At 43.0% G+C, this 12,512-nt stretch overlaps 1 protein-coding gene across 1 annotated transcript; it reads left to right on the forward strand.

Moving 5' to 3' along the window:
* Positions 1-8,568: 8,568 nt before the first annotated feature.
* LOC124649839 lies at positions 8,569-9,932 on the forward strand. The gene has a single exon (XM_047189404.1). It carries the CDS (start codon positions 8,733-8,735, stop codon positions 9,585-9,587), a length of 855 nt encoding a protein of 284 aa, XP_047045360.1. The 5' UTR covers positions 8,569-8,732; the 3' UTR covers positions 9,588-9,932.
* The last annotated feature ends 2,580 nt before the right edge of the window (positions 9,933-12,512 follow it).

Below are 12,512 nucleotides of genomic sequence, written 5' to 3' on the forward strand. Positions count from 1 at the left end.
TCGGTGGGAACAGATTTTTACAGGGAGGGTTCAGCGAACCATTTCTGTGTACAAATCTGTTGTGCATGAGCTTTGGTTCGCTGACTACATCCCTGTAGACATATAATCGTGTCCACTCTAACTGAGGCTGCCTCTGTTTTTCCTAACTTTGTTATCATGCACGTTAGTCATCGTTGCCGTTTGATATGGATCAGCTGTCTGGCAGCGTCGACGAGCACCATGACATCAAGACTCGCCAGGTGCTGCGGAGGCTGCAGGTCGACCAGTACGTCTCCTACTTCGCCAAGGGTGTCTACAGGTGCCCCTTCTGCACTAGGAGGCTCGGCGGCACTGACTTCAACTGCCTCCTCACGCATGCCGAGAACATCGGCAACACCAACCCCAAGGTCGGCGCGTCGGTGAACCCCCACTCCTTCCGCGCCAAGCACATGGCGCTCGGCATGCACCTCCGCAGCATCCAGCGGGTGGAGATCTCCACCGGGCGCATGCCTCCGCTCAAGCCCAAGGCTCCCAAGGGGAGCAACAAGTGGAGTCAGAGGCAGATGTGGTAGGCGGAGTCCTGGACGTGTGTTGCTGCTGCCTCCTCCATTTTGTTGTTGGGATCCCTTTGTTGTTAGCTAGGGATCCCTCGTTGTTATGTTGTTAGTATGATGGTGCTGTGAAGAACCTCGAACCCTACTATGTTTGGCTGCTGAATGCAACTTATTATCTAGGGAGGGATCCCTATTATCTATCCCTATTCTACTATATGACCTTGTGAATTTATCGTATATTCCCTGTAGATTTGCTTCTAGATTTAACTACATACATATGGACCAGATGGAGTACTAGATTGGGCTCCCTACTAGATTTGTTGCCATATTGGGCAAACAACGAGGGCCAAAAGGCACAAATAAAAATTGAAGAAAGATAGAAATGCAAGCTTCTCTAGATTTGATACTAATTAGGTGAAAAAGGCAGAGAGAAGGAGGCAGAAAAGATACTCTTAAAAGGGAAAATGCCAATTTGGGCCGAGAGAGACAAAACCCAGCTCCTGCTCACGTGCAACCAAACGCTATCTCGTCCTGTCCCACGCGGTCCCTTTCTACCAGCCCCACGCGACGCGGGCCCACACGACGCGGCCCCACACGTCAGCACGGAACGGTCAACTAAACGGGAATCCTGCCGTCTGAGCTGCTTCTGCACGTTTCAAACAAGGACTTGGGGTAAACTGAGGAAAAACTAAGGAGCTGGGGAAAACTGAGCACAACTAAGGACCCGAGGGTACGAAAATAGAAATCCTTAAAAAAATTGAGTACCAATTTATTAGAACTCATGGATCAAGTAAGGCTGATACAAAAATCAACCATCTAAAGAAAAGGAACACATTGCAACTAGACATATGTCAACCTACTAGTATGCCATCACCCTGCCCAGCTACATAAATCCCGTGAGACCGTCAGCCAATTGCACCTAATATCCATATATTTCAGATATCATAGTTGTTGCTTTAACCGAGCCATCACCACAATATTTGTATTGAAATTGTAACCAAATTTGGAACTAACCTAGAGCTAATATGAGAAGCAAGGTGTTGTATATATGCGCAACATTAGTCGCTTGCAGTTCTGATGATCCGAGATACACTAACATTGATCCTTTTATTTACACACCTTTATTTCCAAATAATTCTTCGCAGTAGGTACAATTAGTATGTAACTGTAAGGAGGATACATGCCAATCATGTATGCTTATTACTGATTGATGTATGAGCAGCATTCAGTGCTTAAATTAAATGAAAGTTCATGGCCATGGTTCAAATTCAATTGTGACTCCACTTGTACGTGCTGTTTTGCTCAATCTACCAGAGGTCTTTTCTATCACATATACCGCATCTATTTTTTCAGTATAAGACGTTTTATGAACTCTCAAAACATCCTATGTCTAGAACATATAAGACGCGAAATTTTGGCGTCCATGCCATCCCCCCCCCCTCCTTTGACCTTCACCACGTAACAAAAAAGACATGTCCATCAATTACTCATTCCTAAGATCTGCCGCCGCCATCACAACCATCTCCATCGCTATTCCCTTGCCCTTGGTATTATCATTGGCCATCATACTTTTAACATTAATTACTTTGCATGATTGGTGACATTGTAAGACTATGTAATTTTATACAATCTATTGCTTGTGTGCATGTGGTTAAATTGTGTAGCTTTGCCCACATCTAAGCCGCCAGACAATCGGGATGATGACTGCAAGCCGGATAATCGGCAAACTGCAACAATTATCTCGGCAAGTGGGGGCGGCGACATGAGGTGACTTTTTTGTTGGTGCTCCTTGATCTCCGCATCTAAATATACGGAGTGAAGACCGTAGACTGTCCTTCATTTGTTGTACTTTGCAATGGTAGATCTCTAGTTGTTTCCTCTTTGAAGATAATATTTAGAGATTGGACCGTGGGATGAAAACTTATGATCTGACTATAGTGGTTAAACAGGAGGCAACAACGCTTGTACAGTGTTACCGTCCTGGAGGCGTAGCTTTGGAGAATTTTTAACAGGGTCTAGGTATCGTCAACGGTAGTGTTTTGTTTCATGCTGCTGCAAGCCTGTAGTCGCTCCGATGGAATTGTTTGTTGTTGTTGTGTGCATCTTTAATGTTAGACTGGTTCTGGATATCATGTTGTTGGAGAGGCCGAATGTATTTGATATTACCTCGTTATTAATATATTTCCTTTATAGAAAAAGGCTAGAGGGTTATGCAGCCCACGGGGAGCTATTTAGCGAAAATGGCAGGCTACTATCAAGACACTGGGATGCTATATTCTGGTTTGGTTATGCCTAAATCTCAGTCAGCACTCAAATCGGTCGCCACTCGCATTTCCTGTTTGGAGAAGGTCAAAGTCTCATACCATTTTGAGGTTCTCGTATAATGTCCGGACAAAGCATAGACTACTTCTTAATTTTGTCACATCAGTATTCCCCTAGAATTCTGTCTTTCTTACCACACTTTTGTCTGGCAGACAACAACTTGGGCAACAGTGTCCTTCCTGAGATCTTTTTGGAAGCATCTGTTCTGAATACTAAAACAGGTGCCAAAACTAAACATGTGCACATGTTCTTCGGAATGATCTTATCATCTTAACAATATATACACGTGTATGAGCCTACTTAATCATCACAAGCTTCATGCTTAACACCATCGTAAACTCTTAACAAGGTGATGTTGGCCATTAGCTGTTTGTTTGAGGTGGACATATATAGGCTGTGTATAATTGGTGGGGTGTACCATTAATCATGGACAGTGATCTCAAGCTTATCAGCGGCTGCTGCTGCTGATGGACACCCCCTGTTATAATACTGTAACGCATAAAACATTCAAATTAATGAATAGTGACCACCGACTGGCTAGTGCAGCTGGCGACATAAAAAAATACACTTTTTTCTTTCATAATTTATGAGGGAGATAGAGACAACTTGCCTCTTCTTTAATTTTGGCAACATTTTCTCATCATAGCACGGTATGATCTGTATTGACACAATTCATCTTTTCTACCATGCACAACTTCAATCTAGATGTTTACTATGCACAATTCATCTCTTCGATACACTAATTCAACCTACTCCTTCCGTTTCATGAAAGATGTATTATATTTATCTAAATTTAAATATATCTAAATACTAAATAGTGTTTACATAAATTCAAATTTAGACAATTATAAGACATCTTTAATGAGACGGAGGGAGTAGATGTTTACCATGAACAACTCTCATCTCTTTTTTTACATCATTCTAAGGTTAGGAACCTTTTTCGGTGTCATGGGAGAATTGTATTGTTCCACCTCAAATTGGTATGTGGTAAATAGAGCACAACTAGTCGATCTGGAATCTGTTGACTGGTTATCCACATTGCCAAAATCCCATCTTATCATTAATTTGTCACTCTTCTCAATAAGATTTGAAAAAAAGTCAACTTCATCATGATATGATCCTACTTATTATTTTTCGAAATAGGGACAACCCCAACCTCTGCATATATGATCCTACTGACACTAGTTAATGAAAAGTTGAGAAGCCATTTTTTCGTGTATGCCTACCGGTGGTCCCAAGCATGCCCATATTTTTCTTCATGTGGACCTAAGGTCTTGACACCAAAAAGATCTTAGTTGTCTTGATGATGATATTACGAAGGTACATATTTTACTCCTCTAACTCATAACCTGTTGGAATTTTTCTAACATATATGTGTTGTGTTTGGACTTGTAATTACATGCAAGAGTTGAATTAAAATAACCCAATCTTAAGAGAGAAAGATACAAAATGTTAGAATAAATGGTCAGAAAAATTCGGTAGGGACAAATAGTTTTTTCTTTAACAAATCTGACCCCTTCGAAAATCTAATGCCTCATCTAATCAGCCAGCGAATATTTTGGAATATGACCTCTCGGTTCAGCTCCAAGTAGGATGGAGTTGAAGTTGTGCAAGTTGGCGCCAAGAAAAAGCGGCACATAAGCAATGCTGAGAGTTCGGCACCATTGCACTTTTGTGCATCGGGTGGCTTGGCGCCGACTGCTTTCGTGCGGCTATTCCTTGGCAATGACCCGCACAACTTATTCTCCACCCTACTTGAAGCAAAACTGACCTAACCCCCGTGCCGTCCCTAGGGCGACTCCACGCGCCGCCGCCAGAGCCCCTCGCCATTGTTGCTCCCCACGCGGCCGTTGCCGCTGGCCCTTGCCACAACAGAGGGCCATGCCGCAGAAGGTGGTTTGGGGGTGGAGGTCGTCGTGGAAGGCCACCATGGCTGCTAGGGCGGGTCTGGCCGGCTCATCTTCGTGCAGCAACCAGGGCGGCGCCCTTGGTTGGGGTGGTGGCGGAGATCCTCGCCTGGCGGCGCCATGGCCAGCAGTGAAGAAGCAGGGCCGACAAGTGGTGGCCGTAACCTCAGATCACTATCTGGGTACCCATGCCACCGCCCCGATCCTCTTCGATGCGTGGTTGGGCCGGATCCGGTGGGGGATCAACCTTGCTCGATCGTCTCCTTTACCAGTGCTGGTCTAGCTACCCTTAGGGCTGCTAGTAGGGTTTGGGGTGGCTGCTTGCAGGTTTCTGGCGGGTGGCGTGGGGGCTGCTCGCAAGGCTTGAATAAAGGTGGTGGTCCTAGGGTTCTTCTTTTGTGAAGATGAAGACCTTCTGGATGCCGATTCTTCTTCATCTAGCCGGAGTGATGAGTTCCGAAAGGCGCCCTCGGTGAATGGAATAGTGCATCTTTTGCCTGAAGTTTGCTGGATCTGGTGGTATTCGGTACCGCTCACCCATGCTTTTATTCCGACCGTTTGGTTCCGCGAAGTTCTGTTCTGTGTTGCCATCAGATGGCATTCTGATCATGGTGAAAATCAGAGGCGGGGAATATCATGAAGGTCGGATTGGAGGACTAGCAATGGATGTTTTAGTCTTTGTGATGTTGAGGGACTTGCTTGGTGTTCTAGTTCTCTCAGCAGCAGTATGCAAGTGGGGGTGGCAGCACATGTGAAGTTCAGAGTCTTACCTTTCAAGGTGAAAATTCAAGTCCTGGCCTTAATTGGTTGTGCCTGGCAATGACCTTGTTGAAGACATTGTTTTGAGAGCGAGAACTATCTTCAGGGTGAAAACCTAAGATATTTGATCGAGCGACGATGACGCTTGTGCACTGTTTTCCTTCTTGGAGGCATCGCTTTTGGATAGCCTGGAGTTCAGGTGTTGTCTGGTGGTGGATGTATTGTTGCTACTAGGGCTGGAACACCGTTGCGGGTCTTTCTTTCTTAGTTTTCCTTTTTTACTTTTTGGCTGGGTGCGTCCATATTAACACTAGGGCAGTGCGTAGTTGCAGAGGCTTGGTGTAATTGGTTTTTTTTATATTAATATATTCCCTTTATCGAAAAACTTGAAGCAAAACTTAGTGGTTAAACTCCGAAATTGTTTTGCTGTGTGACCTAGATGAGACATCATTTAGCCAAAGGGTCAGATCTAGCAAAAAAAAACACAATTAGAGGTTCAAGGGAGGGATGGTGGTCTAGTCGCTCATGATAGGGGTTCCTAGACCTTCCCTGCGGAGAAGCCAGTAGAATTAAGCATTGGATTCATCTATCTAAATCTGTAGAGTGGAACTATGTATTTAAGGTGCTAAGTAGATATTTAACCTGGATTACACCACATTCATTTGGGTTCACTTGAACCTAGCCATTGCACCCTTGCTCCGTCATTGGGCCAGACATTTTTGAAGCCCAAGCTTTGCAGCACTAGGCATAGGCTGTACCGTCGGCATAGAACTAACGACCGTTTGGAAAATCTGGTTCAATTTTTTTTCTTCAAATTTTCTTAATCTCTCACATATTTTTAACTCTAACTATACTTAATGTTAAGTCAAATTACACTAATGGTCAAACTTCTCGCTCGGTCACCCATTCTCACACTACCCCAACCCTAGCACGCTTAACTTCTCCATTCATTTGGGTTGAGCTTTCAAGATAGAATTAACATCTTTGTGGATAATACTACCATACCAATCCTATTTACCCTTACCGTGATATCACAACTCTTTATAATTTTTAACTTTAAACAATTATTTCAATTAACATCAGTAATTAAATAATAATAATCTTTATGCAGATTCAATTTATTAATTTTATTTTTTAATAAAATAATATAAAAACCTGAATTTCTATCAAAAACTAAAATTCTCCTTCTTTCATATTTTTATTTGGAATTTTGAGAATCTAAAAATTGGCTAACTTTTTCCCACAAACCAGAAAAGCCGTTTTACCGATAAATGACACAATTTTGCAAAAAGGTTTAATTTGAGTTTTTGTTAAATTCTCTTGCATAACACATGGACATCTCAAAGGATTTTATTTTTTGATGTTTTTACCATTTTATTTTATTTTTTTTCCAAAACTGAAAAGGCGATATCGATCGGGGGGGGGTGCGTGGAGGAAAAAAATCTTGTGCCGTCGGCACAAAGCCTACCCCCTAATGCCGTTTTGCCGCCATTACAGCGGAGGACCTGCGCCGATGGTGGCCGTCAGCACAAGATTTTCTTTGCCGACGGCTTTCTTGTGCCGACGGCCTTCTTCGTGGCCTCTATTTGAGACCTGTGCCGATGGCCCCGATAAATTGCCGTCCGCACAGAATTTGGCCATCGACACCTTGACTGGTTCCCGTAGTGCCAGGGGTTGGGTTGTATAATGTTAATGCACGAGCTGGATCACGCGAGCAAGTCCACCCCTCTAGGCTTTGGGGAACCCGTTACCAAACATCGTCTACCTTCTACAATTATCTAGCCGCTAAAACCTTGACACCATGTATGTTGTTTAAGAATATGCGAGCCATCAACATAGTAAATTCGGAGAAAACAACTTACATCTGAAACATTGCATCGATGTTACTAGTCCACCATGAAATATATTTTCATTTAAGAAAAAGATCCACCTACATTCTCGCAAGATTCTGTTGTGGTCGATGATCTCTAACACCACATATATATCTTGTTCCTCAAACAAATAAGATTAAACCAATTTAATCATAGGCCGATATAAAAGTGGAAGGACTAGGACATGTGGGGGTTTTGCACAACCATAGAACATAAAATATTGAAACCATGGAATTCTTCACAAACGAAACGAAAGAAATTATTGAAACCAGATAATTATTAAAAAATGAAAATATTGTAATTAATCGTAAATATCTCAAAAATGGAAATTTGCAAGGACTTGGAGAAAATTTAGTATTAATAATGGTTATTTAAAGCACAATATTTTATGATTTCTCTGTGGTTTTTCTGCAGTTACCTTGTTTTTCTTGTGCTCCTAAAAATCATTTTCTCTAAGAATATATACATTATTTCCCCATTTTTGTAAGTTTTTCTCAAAATACGCATAATTTTTCTTTGATTTGGTGTTTTTCGGTTTCCTGACTTTCCCTATATCTATTTCCTTTTTTGTATTTTTTCTTATATTTATATTGACTATTCTGCCCTGTGGTGTGTAAGGGGTGATAACACTTGACTGAGATTAGGGGCTTTGTTCAAAAAAAATAAATTTAGGGGCTTAAGTTCCTTAGCTTAAGAAGCTTAGAGTTAGAATTCAATTGCCAAATCTTGAACCGGCTGATAATTGAGGAATCGAAACTAGATATTTTAGGAAACTTATAATGATAGTAAAAGTGTCACCCAAACGATCATGGGAACCTACAATTTGACGTTTTTTTTTGGTCGATTAAATACCATATACGCAAGCTAAACGTGGAAACTCTTAGTTAGTGTACCCGATCGAGCTGGTCAAGAAAGCGGGTTTAAGAGCTTACTAATCCCATGCATCTACAGTATATCATATCAGCTGCCAGATACTATGTATGGCATGACACGTAACCTTGTATTGCTCTCCTGCAGGCTAGCTCCAGCAATACCTTGCATGCATCTCGGAACCACTCCCAGCTGACCACGTCGCGGACGAGCAGATGAACACAAAAAGAACAATTTGAAGACTATTATATGGGAACCAATAATTCTCCTTGGTATCAATGTCGAGTGATCTGTCTAGCCATCACACACGACGTGACCCTCTTTAAATACCACGCGACTCTTCTTCCATCCTGTTAGACACAGACAAAGATTTGAGCTTTTGTCCTAAGAGCGAGCGAGCTAGTCCAAAGAAATTCACAAGAACACTAGATTTTTCCTAAACGAGAAAGGAGACAAGGTAGCTGATCGAGATGAGCAGTAGTGATCACGAGCAGGCGGCCATGGAGCAGGATGGCGCCGGCCGTGGCGATCAGGTGCCATCGCCGGCGTCGTTGAGCGCAAAGAAGCTGTGGCGCATGCTGCGCGCTGTGCACCTCGTCCTTGTCAGGGGCCTCGGCAAGCACCAGCCCAAGCTCGCCGCGCTCGGCGTCAACCTGCACCACATGCTGTCGTCGTCCAAGCGCCACCACCAACACCTCGGGGCGGCGACGGGGGATCAGAGCCCGGCCCTGACGACCTACCTGTCGGCGGCGCTCTCCTGCCGGTCCATGGACCCGGCCGCCGCGGTGCACCCGTACCCGCGGCGCGGCGGGCACGGCGGCGGTGCCTCCTCGATGTCGTGCCGGTCCATGGACCCCGGCGCCGCCGTGTACCAACAGTACCAGTACCGCCCCCGCGAGGTCGAGTTCAGCTTCAAAAGCACGCCGCTGCACAGGCGGCGCCGCCGCACGCAGCGGCACCGGGATCAGGGCCTCCTGCAAAAGCAGCAGCTCGAGGACCTTCCGGAGTACGGCTCTGCCGCCAAGGTGAAGACGCTGTTCGAACTGATGGACGGCGACGATGACGTGGACGACGACGGCGACATGGAGAGCGCGATACCGTGGGCAGCATCCGCGCCGGTCGGCCGGCTGCCGCCGCGACAGGTTCGGATCACTGATTCGCCGTTCCTGGCGAGGGAGGACGACGAGGTCGGGAGCATGGGCGTGGTCGACCGGCGCGCCGACGAGTTCATCCTGTGGTTCCACGACCAGCTGCGCATCCAACAACACCAACAGCAACAACAAGGCCCCTCCTCGAGGGATCGCACCACGTACTGTTTTAGGTAGATCGGAGAGCAGAGCGAGTACACTCCATGTATGCATGTATTATTTCATAAGTTCTTAATGTACATGTGAGTTGGACTTTGGATTGTTGGTTTTTGTTTTTTCGTTTTGGAACAAACTTGTTTGCCTCCTTGCTTATATTTTCCCTTCTGTCCATTTGGGTTTGATCGATGCTGAGATGATTAATGTTGGTTGAACTTTGGGGTCGATCGGGCAATTGTGGAGTTGTGGTTAGCTGCATCAATAAATTTTGATGGCAGGCTTAATAATTTGTTGACCGCACAAGCATCACCAAGGGGAACAAGTGGGATGCTGAGATTGATATATGATTCACATTTGCTAGATGTTTCTTTCATCGAGTTGTCACGGCAATGTTTGCACGAAAATACTGAAACCATGTCGGAATTCTTAAAATAAACTATAGTCGAAATGAGAAGAAGGGCACTACATTTTTTTGGCAACTGGAAGAGCACTACATTGTTCTCTAAAGAAATGCACTACATATGTGCATCAGTACATTTCTAACGACATGAATGGTACGAGAGCACCTCCCGTGCACACATCCACCATTCCTTTGCGTTGAGATTGGCACCCCACAAAACATTTGCATGTTAGACTACCCAACAAAAGTAATCTCTCATTATTTAAACAGGATTTAATTTGTATGTTGGATTTGAAAGAGCCATAAGTATTGGAAGATATGACAGATTAACAATCCGGTTGAATCTATGAATTTATTACGATGATATATTTTCAACAATCCATAAAAGTGTTCGATTTAACAAAGTTCAAAATTTAAATTCCGAAAAACATGCAAACGTGATGATACACAATAAAACTGGATAAAATTAGATTCACAAAATTGTGTCTCCGAATTGAAAAACAAGACAAATGACAAATATATTCCAACTGTAAGGAACCAAGTTTAAAATAGAGTGAAAAGAAATTGTTTGAAAGAAAAAACCATCAAGCTTCACCAAGAATAAGAAGTCAAAATTTAATTTCTAAAACACATTCAAACATGATGATATACAATAAAACTCGATAGAAAGAATACAAAAATGTATCTCAAAATTGAACTATAAAACAAAACGTATGATTAACCAAGTTTGGAACAGAGAGAAAAATTGTGTTTGAACGAAAATCTTCACCAAGTTTCATCAAGTATCAAAAGTCATTTTAATTTTTTTTTTGTCAAAGATATTCAATGTCAGTCTTATTTTGAAGCTCCCCTCACTAGAAACTCAAATATTCAAATGGTTCACAAGTTAAAGTTATGGTTCAAAAGCTATAATTTTTTAAGTTTTAGAACTAGATTTAGTAGGGTGGCAAACTAACTAATCTTTCTCAGGCAAATCTAAAAAAGAGACGAGAGAGAAGGTGGGCCATACGGTATATCCCCAGCATGCTAGAAGAACTAAGAGCATCTCTAACAGAACCTATAAACACGCGAACTGAAAACATCGAGTTCAGTGTAGCGAACTCGTGTTTACGGGTCGGAAAATGGCTAACGCAGATCGGAACACGTATGGCCATCACCATCCGAACCCGTATGGCCATCACTATAAAACAAAACGTATGCTAGAATATCTGTTTTACAGCTTTGATTTATGGGCTCTGTTTTGCGCCAGCACCATCCGAACCCGTAAAACTAGGGTTTTTCATAGAATTCATATGCAACATGGTATAAACACAAACATACACCAATCGATCATAATTAATCGAATAATAGTTTTCAAAACACAATAATCATCCAAATTATTACAACAGATAAACAAATGTCTCAACCAAATTACAACAGCTTTCAAATAATAAAACAAATGAACAAATGTCTCAACAATGATTAATCTCACACATAAATAAATGATATGCTAGGATCATTGGCGACGACCATGTCGCTGCCTGTGGTGCATTTTGAGATCATAAACGATTTGGACATGGGTAGTGACTTTCTCAATTAATATGCCTCAAGAAAAGCTTCAATGCGATCAGGATTCCGTTGGGGTTGCACTCAGGTGCCAACGTTATCATAGAAGCAGGGCAAGCTTAACCCTCTTTCATCCTCGATGATCATGTTGTGAAGAATCACACAACATGTCGTAATGTTCACAAGGGATTTTTTGTCCCAAAACCGAGCTGGACCCCGAACAATGGCAAACCTTGCTTGCAAAAAACCGAAAGCTCTCTCAATGTCTTTGCGAGCAGCTGGTTGAGCCTTGGCAAACTAAGCTTCAATCTTATCTCCGGGATCCTTCACAGACTTCAGAAAAGTTGCCCAAGCCGGATAGATGCCATCAGCTTCATAGTATCTCATTGTATATTCATTATTTATAACTTTGTAATTGCAAGTGGGTGCTTCCCCATTTGCTAGTTTCGCAAATAAAGGGGATCTTTGCAGCACATTGATGTCACTGATTGTTCCCGGTAAAACAAAAAAAATGCAAAATCCACAAATCTTGTGATGTGACAGCCTCAATTACAATGGTAGCATCTTTGCTCTTCCCCCGTGGCATGCCTTGGAACAATTCTTTCTTGTCCAATGCATACAATCAACACTACCAAGCATTCCAGGCCAACCTCTTTTCTCATTTATCTCCATCAATATTTTTCTGTCATTCTCATTGGGAGCTCGAAGATATGTTAGTTCAAACAACTTGATAATCATGCGAGAAAACCTACACACTAACTCTGTCGTTGTATCTTCACCAATTCGAAGATACTCATCGGTGTAATCCGCAGTACCATACACAATCACCCTCGTGGCAGACGAGATTTTTTGATAGGGTTGAAACCTATCACGCCGGCAACATTTCTACGTTGCTTGAAGTAATTTGAGTTTTCTTCGCAGGCCTTCACGATTGTGATGAACAAACTAAGGCGCATGCGATACCTCCTACGGAACAGATGCGGTGGATAGGTAGGTACCTC

This window comes from Lolium rigidum, chromosome 4, assembly GCF_022539505.1.
Source record: "Lolium rigidum isolate FL_2022 chromosome 4, APGP_CSIRO_Lrig_0.1, whole genome shotgun sequence".
Lineage (NCBI taxonomy): Eukaryota > Viridiplantae > Streptophyta > Magnoliopsida > Poales > Poaceae > Lolium > Lolium rigidum.